Raw genomic sequence first — 8,951 nt, forward strand, 5'->3', positions numbered from 1 at the left:
CGATAAAGTAAAATAATATTATTTATGATGGGCTCGGAATCTTCAATAATGTCATGGAGTGCGTTTCGGATTCGCCAAAAGTTGTGTATTTTTGGAGAATCCGAGACGGGTGCGGCATTGAAAGTAAAGAGTCCGTGCAACTTTAGATGATGGGAAGAAAAAACCTAGAATACAAGTAGAAATGACATACCAAAAAATAGAGAATCTGCAAAGAAATAAGATTATTTATGGAAGACACCCACAATCTTCTATATTGGAATCTCATATGGGTGCTCCAAAAGAAATAAAGGGCATGTTATTCCTCAAAGATAGAAACCAGTTGATGTCAAAGCGTTACTAGAAATAGAGGTTCAAATAAAAGGAAACTGAAGTGAGACGAATATTCTCCAGTTCCGTTGAGAAAAAAAGTGAGAACTTATGAAGCACCAACACTAAATCTGAAGCCGTGTACCAGAGAGAGGAGACCGACATTAGCTACTCAGGACGCAGACTGGGCTTCTTTTTCTACGAAAGCAGGGAGTGGGAAGCCCACCTGTGTATCGCAACTAGGATTGGGACTACTTGTCCATTGCAGTTCTAGCTTTTGACCACATAAATTTTTCCTAGGCACCACTGCTCCACATGGCTGGCATTTTATTCTTCTAGTCACGAGAATTCTCATGAAGCTAACAACAGTTTATCTCATCTAGTTAAATTTATCATTTCTACTAACTCAACTCCCCAAATTTGAGTCCAAGGTGAATCTCTGCGATAACCTGAAGTCGAGTTAAATACTGTACTTGACCAAAAAGAATTAGTATGTAAGAATGAGAAGTTAAAGGCACATGAAAACTTTATTTCCCGTATAGTCGAATCCATTTAAAATCATTCTTATCCCCCGACATTTCCAGGGGAGACCATTTTAACTTAACAATCGCAAAATCAATAATCTTTTCCCGGGAATTTATCTACTCTTACAGGATGTCCAAAAGGTAAAAAAAAACTAATCAAAATCGAATAGACAAGATCCCAAAATTTCTCTTCAGAATCTCTGCATTGACTGAGATCTCAGTAAGGTCAAATCGTGTTCGCAGGTAATTACTTCTTAACTATGATACTACAAGTTTCTAGCGTTTCACATCTCAATTAACAGAACAAAATTGTTAATAGCAATTTAAGTCGAGACAAATACAAGTAAGTAGTAGAGCTAAATGAATATATAAATCAAACCTCGCCAGCATGAGAAAAGCATGAATGAAGATAACTCTCATCCATCCACTGTTGAAGATCACCAATCCAGATCGTTTTGTTATCTTCAGATGAGTTCTGAATCTGAGTCGGCGGCTGTTGCATCTTCTGTTGATGGTAGTAAGGCATGTATTGCTGACCATACATCATCTGTTGCTGCATAGCCATTGCTGCTGCTGGATACTGCATCGCCATCCATTGTTGCTGATACTGCTGCATCGCCACCCACTGTTGCTGCTGCTGTTGTTGTTGCTGCTGATTCAAATCTCCACCGTTCATTTTCCCACGCAAATTTTACTCCTTCTTCCTCTCTCTCTCTCAAACTCACTTTCTCTCTCTAGTTGATTCAAGGTTCTGGCAATGGAGTTCTAGAGAGAGAATAGAATGAGCAAAGATGAATTTTGATGACGAGAGAGAGGAAGAAGAAAAGAAGGAGACTCGTGGAGAGTCGGCTTGATATTATATAAGGAAGAGAGATTCAGATACGCTATGCGGGATCTAGGGTCTCTATCTATCTCGTGTGTAACGACATTCAATTTGGATCGTCCGATTAATTTAATAATAGCCGTCGTTCAATAAGTTTAGACACAAGTTGGTTGTGGGACCAGCTGATACGCGGTGGTGTATGTGGGTCCCTTCTCCTTGTCGTTGAAGTCCAAACACAAATCGGCGGTTCCTGACGGCAACCGTGTCCACCCACTACTTGCAGCTGATGTTAAATTGGTGGAACGACTAAATACATTTAACAGTTATTATTATTTTCTATTGTTACATAATGTTACTCGTCAAATAAGTTAAATGATGATTACATAAATTATGTATTAATAAATTGATAAAAAATAATATAAAGTTATTAAATGATAAATGAATATAAAACAATAAAAAAAGTTAATCTAGCGAATTGATCATACCAAATAAGTGATTATATAAATAACAAATTTTATCGTTATCTAATGAAGTATCAATAAATTAAAACGATATGATAATATTTAAATAATAATCAATATATAAGCGATTTTTATAGTAACAATATACAGTGATACAATTCAAACAAGGTGTAAATGTACTTTCAAATGCATCGTTGATCTTAAAACTATGGAGTACAACCTCCATCTCAAATTATACATTTGTACATTATTTTACGCTCTTTAAAAGCTAATTAAAAAAAAATATTTAATTATTTTATCCTTTTTTCTATTAAAATTATAATATCTTTATTACCATGTGTTATCTTCATTAATGACAATAATCTACTAAGGTAAGATGGAAAAAGAAAATCGATTATACCTTAAATTTCTAAAACATTAAATGTTTTGATATAATTATTTTAAACAATCATGACAGAAAATTTAACACTAGATATTACGTTCGAAATTATATAAATTTACTATTAATATCCATCTTTCCTATTATGTTCGAAATTAAATTTTCAAATAATAAATATTTAAAATATCTATTTTAAAAACGATACATAAAAAAATAATATTATGGATTGAAATCATGAGATTGAGATATTTTTTGCCGTTTTGAGGTTGTGTTGCATCATGGACAACATGATGTCTCGTGTTAAGCACATGCTCATCATCTCTCCCATATTGACTGACGTGTGAAGATTCTGTTCCGATTTAAACGGTGTGAATACCTTTCTATTTTTAAGACTTCTTTTTTAAAAAAAAAAAAAAAAAACTGCAACTTGGAAGTAGTATACTACTCTATAAACTTGTCAATTGTTGACCCAGAAAACAAAAAGGCTGCTGATTACATTAAGATCATTGGATTAAATTGAGGGTTTTACCTTTTACTCATTAAAATGAAATAGTACCAAGTAGTAAAAACGTACGTCAAAGGGGACCAATATTTAGTAACAACATTTTCATCTTGCATGCCTATTTTTGGTAATATGTTGTTTATCGTACGAAACTACAGATGCAAACAGACAACAGTTCTGTCAAATTACTGTTGTCTATAGTACTTCAGTTAATAATAAAATTTCAAATTCAAATCTAAATAGAAATAAAGTATCAAAAATAATAAAATCTCAAATTTAAATCTTAATAAAAATAAAGTATATTAAGTGATTTCTTTCCGTTCGTTCTAACCTTAATAGATAGAGTTATCAGATACCTAATGTTAGTGGCAAATATCCGGTGGAAATAATTGAAGTACTAACCAAGTATTATTCAAGCACAATAAATTTAAGTCCGGAGCCTAGAGGGTATAAAATATTAACAAAAATTTCAAAATGGTATATGAATTTTTATTTTAACCAAAACGGCAAAATCACAGGAATGGCAGCGATTTAGTTCGCCGGAAAAAGCAAAATCGTTGCTATAGCAGTGATTTGCAAAATTTGATTTTTTTCAGCGTTTTACCTTAAAAAAAATTTATTATTATTTATTTGAATTTTTTTTTAAAAAAAATTTAAAAGCAAATCGCTGCAAGGGTAGCGCTTTGTATCAAAAATATTTTTCTTTTTTTTTAATGTTGTATCAAGTCTTTTGATACAATTTGCTGCCCTTGCAGTAATTTTTTAAAAAAAATTCAAATAAATAATTAAAAAATAAATTTAAAGGTAAAACGTTACCTAGGCAGCGTTTTATTAAAAAAAACATTTTAAAAAAATTATTTTAAAAATCGCTGGGCAGCGATTTCTTTAAAAAAAAAATTTATGAATCAAATTTTGCAAATCGCTGCTATTCCAGCGATTTTATCGTTTTGGTTAAAATAAAAATTTATATACCATTTCAAAATTTTTGTTAACATTTTATACCCTTTTGGCTCCGGACTCCAACAAATTTCATCTTTTTTTTGTTTAAAAAACACACAAACATAGACAAATCTTTTAAATGCTCTCCATTTCACACCATACAAGTTTGGTGGATACAACATAATTTATGATTACGTACAATAGTAGCTATAGGTACTAGTTACTAGCATCAAATGAGGGCAATGGATGCTTAACCATTTGGTTGTGTTGATTTATTGCTTCTCTCCTGCTACATTTTCACCTACTTAATTTACTCATTCTTTACCTTGTCTAGATCAAGTAAGCCAGCCACACAATTCACTGGATTAAAATAGCAACTGCACATATAGATGGGGAATATATGATTCGATGTCAAAATTGTTAATTTCATTCTCAGTCAGCTACAAAAGCTTATTTAACCTGAAGAACCAAATTTGATTACCTGAAACAAGAGGAACTCGGTAACAACCTGCCTTAGCCAAATCCCGCTAGCTTCTGCTTACACATAAATAATGAAAGAATAGATTTAAACAACAGAAGCTACATATACACAAGAACTGCACATTTATATTTTGTAATCTGCATGTAGGAAGCTTTCATAAGGTGTTCCCTTGAGTGCCTTTTCAACATCACTCCAATTTTCAACTTGCAAAGACAATGGCGCCTTGTGTATCTTCACTTGACGACTACGGAGATCCATTCTTGGAACTTTCAGGAAATCTTGAACATCATTCAGCATCTGTGTAGCAGGAAGTGGGCATAAAAAACGAGCTTCCTCACAAGAGAACTAAAATATCAGGGATATAGTAGATTGTGCAAATATCTTACAGTCTGATTTTTTATTATGTCCTCATAGAACAAGATCATATGCCGAGTGCTTTTGAAGTATTCCAAAGCATTAGCAGTCATGCCTTGTATTTGCTTTAGGTTTGCAATCAGCGTCGTTGTATTTATTCTAGGCTTGTAACTTGCAAGAATCTCAGCCTGCAAAACATGATTGCTTAAGACAGCATGGAGACATAAGCATGCGTCTCTACATCATAGGGATCTATCAACTGACCTCCTTGGGAGAATGCACATGAGACTTGTGGGTTCCATTCAACAGCTTAGCATTTTGATCATAGGAATTTGCTAGAATTGAAACCATTCTGCGCAAAAGATTTCTTCTGAAGAGAAAAATTGCAGAAACTCCTCTCCGTTTGAAATACTCAACAATTTCCTCATGATGCTGCAATAGACCCTGTAATAACATGCAAATGTTCATGCAATCCATCATGATCCATAATTACAACAAAGGGAACCAAGCCACCAAGGCGTAAGCTGCTTACAGAGTTTATATGAGCTCCTCACAAGGTAATACATCATGTAGACCAATTTTTACATGATTTAGTTCTTCATAAAGTGACTATCTTGTAGACCAATTTCTGTAATTCCTTCCTACCTAGTTTCAGTGTACAAGGGTGGATCAGTGGTAATATAAAATATGGCTTTCTGCAAAATACTATATGTACCTATGAGATCGAAATTGAAATTCTGTTTACTCACTTTTGAATCGAATATATGTTTCCTACCCTTTCTTGCAGGAATAGGAAATCTTGCATTTTACATATCCATACAATTAGTCCTTTGTTTAGACAAGTAATTCTGGAAATAATACCATCTTCACTTTTTAAATGGAACAGGTGAGATGGGGGAGAAGTTAGGAGCCAAGCATTGTGTATCTGTTAACTTTTAGCGTTTTTTCTCTAATTTCCTGAAATCATAATGCGTGTGGTTCTTCAAGGATAAGGTATCGTCAAATATCCAATATGATTCCATAAAAAAAAAGTTTCGTTCAAGTAACTGATTCTAAGACCTATCTTACTCGTTATACCAACACTAGTGTCCATCTCTAATACACCGTATCACAGCAGCAGTCAAGTGATAAAAAACCATCATAACTTGGCTGATTATGCAAGGTCAGTATTGCAACATTTTAACTAGATATTCAAAAACATACCTACAATATGATGAATAAGAAAAATAAGTGAATGACATTGACCCAAACTCTTTTTTTTGAGAATGATAACTTGATATTGACCCAAACTCTGGAAACAAGCATGTTTCTCATATGAACATTTATGTTGAATAAGAAAAAAGAAATCTAAGCTGATTTCCAGTCAAGCTAACACAGCCAGGTAGATAAATAGTACATTGTGAAATTCCACCAAAAATCCTCCCCTTTTTTAATTCCTTAATCAGATTTTTATATCACGGCCAAAATGAAAGCTCAATTAAAACAGAAAGTTCAGATGACAGAAAAATATGTGGACATTAACCATAACATGCCAATTTCACATTGGAAAAATCAAGAAGCAACCTCAACATGACAAATTATGTATAAAAGGTTTCCTACAAAACACAGCTACTCTCACTAGTAGTTATGCACTCCGACCACATGCTTAGCAACAGACATGACAAACAGGACTTTGACACATGCTTAGCAACAGACATCACAAACAGGACTTTGAAGATAGCACTCACCTGATTAAGCATCCACTTCAGACCAACTGCAGTTGTACATTCATTCTTGGAAGCGCTGGTCAAAAAGTCTAGGTCATAGAGTTTGTCCAATGTTTCCAAAATTGTTGATGCATTACTTTTACGGACTTTAACAGAAAAAATCTCCCCGTTAGAGCTTATATTCATATGGCTGTTTAACAACGTTTCAAACCATCCACTGCCAGACCTCTGAGTGGAGAAAATCGCAAAAAACCTTACAGGATTGCAAGCACACTCAGCCCTGATACAGCAGCTTTTAGTCGATTGTTTATCCATAATGAGATACTAAAACATACAAAAAGATCGTCAATATCTCACCGGCTAAAAGTTTTTGGCTTGGGGAAGTGCATGTAAGGTTTTTCCAAAGGGTCAACATTAGTCGTCTCACATGGCCTTTCAACGACATGAACAGTCGCAAGCAGTCCACTGGAACGCGAACCAATTTGTTTCAGACAAATTGAACATGCATATATTCCACATATCATTGCAAAAAGTAAAACCACCATTCTCAGCAGCAGTGGAGATTTCTTTGGTTGCTTTAAGATGAAAGTATCCTGGAATTGAATCAGAAGTTCAAATACTTAGGATCTTAAGTCTTGTTTTTTCATATTAAAATTTTCCTTCAGGGTCTCAATAAAATAAATTCAGTTGCAAAGTTATTCAAACCAAAAAAAAAAGGAATTTAGCAAGGTTTCATCAAATAGGCAAGCAAGATACAAGATAACTAAGAAATAATATGGTTTTATTGAGATTCAGGAGCTCAAAATTAGAAACTCTACAAGTCTAACAGTATTTGCTCAAGCAGGAAATTCTCAAAATGAATCCAGTAAACTATGTAGTATTTCAAGGGCTTCATAACCTAGATAAGAGTAACATATATCAGCTAATAGTGCTCTTCACTAGTGCCTCTTTTATCATTCTGAGTATCTATTGAAAATAGCCTCTAAGGTCTGTCATAATAGTACAAGCATTACAGATGATTACTATAATTTTACTGATATAATAGTACAAACACTACAGTTGAGTAAAGATACAAGAAATTGAAACTAATGGTATGAACATAAGAAGTAAAAAAGCTCAAATTTGAGCAAACACTTGCGATTGAGCAGAAACCCAGATCAAAACAGCACATACAGTTGTCAAGAAAGGCAAAAAGAAGAAACATTTAGCAAAAAAAAAAAAAAGATTAACTAAATAACGTTACATACCTTGGTGAAGTCGCAGAAATCGTCAGCCATAGCTTAAATGCTCAAAAAGGAAGATAAAGAAAAGGCATTTGGGGATACCTAGATTCAAAAAAAGATCCCCTTTTTCTTTCTAGCTTTACTCATTCTTATTTCTTCACCTCTTGTTCTTCACAATACATGCAGAAACACATAATTATGTCGACAAACTAGAGCTATGATTAGCTTTATTCTCGTGAAGAACACTATGATGATAGGGTTCTTTAGTTCAATTATCACGCTGCTCTCCTTTTTGATAGTGATTTACAGCAACTCAAACTTCTTCTTCTCTACTAATCATGTTTGGTACCATTCAAATGAAGGAAAACAGAAAAGTGATATCGTACGACACCGTTTCAGTTGGGGTTGATTTCCTCAAACACAGTTTTTTTAATCAACTTCACGTGCAAATTTCACCGTTTTTCGTCTTCAAAAAGTTACTGTTTTACTTTTCACTTGAACGCTAAGCTACTGCAGCTCATATAAGGGCCCGTTTGGCCGCGGATAAAATTTGGGAGTGCTGTTCCGCTACATTATTTGTAAAATATCAAGTTTTTGAATACTAGAAAAAACTATTTTTTTGGATCAAGTTATAGTATTTGGAAATTACCATTAACTTTTATATATTATAAAAAATGCCTTAATAATCTCTCTATTATTATAACTAACTAATAAATAACTAGACTAGTCCTCTATCTATTAAGCAATATTTCTTTTGTTTCTATTTACTTGTCCACTCAAAAAATGACGCACTTATTTAGACAATATGATTAATATGAGTAGTAAAGTTACCATTTTTAAGCTTATTAGTTATGATTTCAAAATGTATGAAATAAAACTTAAAATTTTTTAAGAAGTTTAGATGAGGTTGTTGTTGGGCTTTGTGGAGGCTTGTGAGCCGGCCCGACCCATTACTGAAACCCTAGGTTAACCATTTGGCTTTCCTATAAATATGATCCTTGTATTTGTAATTCCAGAGTAGCACAAGTGAAATAAAATCCTCCTGTTACAGTCGTGGAGTAGGGAAACCGAACCACGTTAAATTCTTGTGTGTCCCGTTTGTGTTCCGTTTCTCTTTTCTCTAGATTATTTGTGTGTGTTGTGTGTTTAATTCCCAACAATTGGTATCAGAGCGAGGTTTCAACAACATTGTAACACAAACTGTGAGAAATTGTCACCTAGGGTTCTTGTGTGAAGAACTGTGTGCAGGGAGG

General features: G+C 33.7%; 2 protein-coding genes across 2 annotated transcripts in view; both read right to left on the bottom strand.

Annotated features, from left to right (window-relative positions):
• The window catches only part of LOC107006053 (polyadenylate-binding protein RBP47), a 6,639-nt gene extending 4,914 nt beyond the window's left edge, over nt 1-1,725 (bottom strand). The window contains exon 1 of the mRNA XM_015204702.1: nt 1,210-1,725. Coding sequence (XP_015060188.1) covers nt 1,210-1,506 — 297 coding nt within the window. The 5' untranslated portion in view covers nt 1,507-1,725. The remainder of the gene's footprint in view (nt 1-1,209) is intronic.
• Nucleotides 1,726-4,320: 2,595 nt separating this feature from the next.
• On the bottom strand, nt 4,321-8,102 carry LOC107010162 (nodulation protein H-like). Its single transcript, XM_015209412.2, has 6 exons — nt 7,723-8,102; nt 6,833-7,068; nt 6,497-6,755; nt 5,034-5,213; nt 4,802-4,957; nt 4,321-4,712 (listed from the first exon to the last, which is right to left on the bottom strand). Exons 1-6 carry the CDS (start codon nt 7,750-7,752, stop codon nt 4,539-4,541), a joined length of 1,035 nt encoding a protein of 344 aa, XP_015064898.1. The 5' UTR covers nt 7,753-8,102; the 3' UTR covers nt 4,321-4,538.
• Between the last annotated feature and the right edge of the window lie 849 nt (nt 8,103-8,951).

Source organism: Solanum pennellii, chromosome 1, assembly GCF_001406875.1.
Source record: "Solanum pennellii chromosome 1, SPENNV200".
Taxonomy (NCBI): domain Eukaryota; kingdom Viridiplantae; phylum Streptophyta; class Magnoliopsida; order Solanales; family Solanaceae; genus Solanum; species Solanum pennellii.

Excerpts from the sequence above, each read along its gene's own strand:
- LOC107010162 (XM_015209412.2), bottom strand. The coding sequence starts at position 7,752 with ATGGCTGACGATTTCTGCGACTTCACCAAG. Across the intron at positions 7,069-7,722 it reads ATTTCTGCGACTTCACCAAG|GATACTTTCATCTTAAAGCA; the intron begins GTATGTAACGTT and ends ATTCAATTCCAG. Across the intron at positions 6,756-6,832 it reads AAGCCAAAAACTTTTAGCCG|GGCTGAGTGTGCTTGCAATC; the intron begins GTGAGATATTGA and ends CTGCTGTATCAG.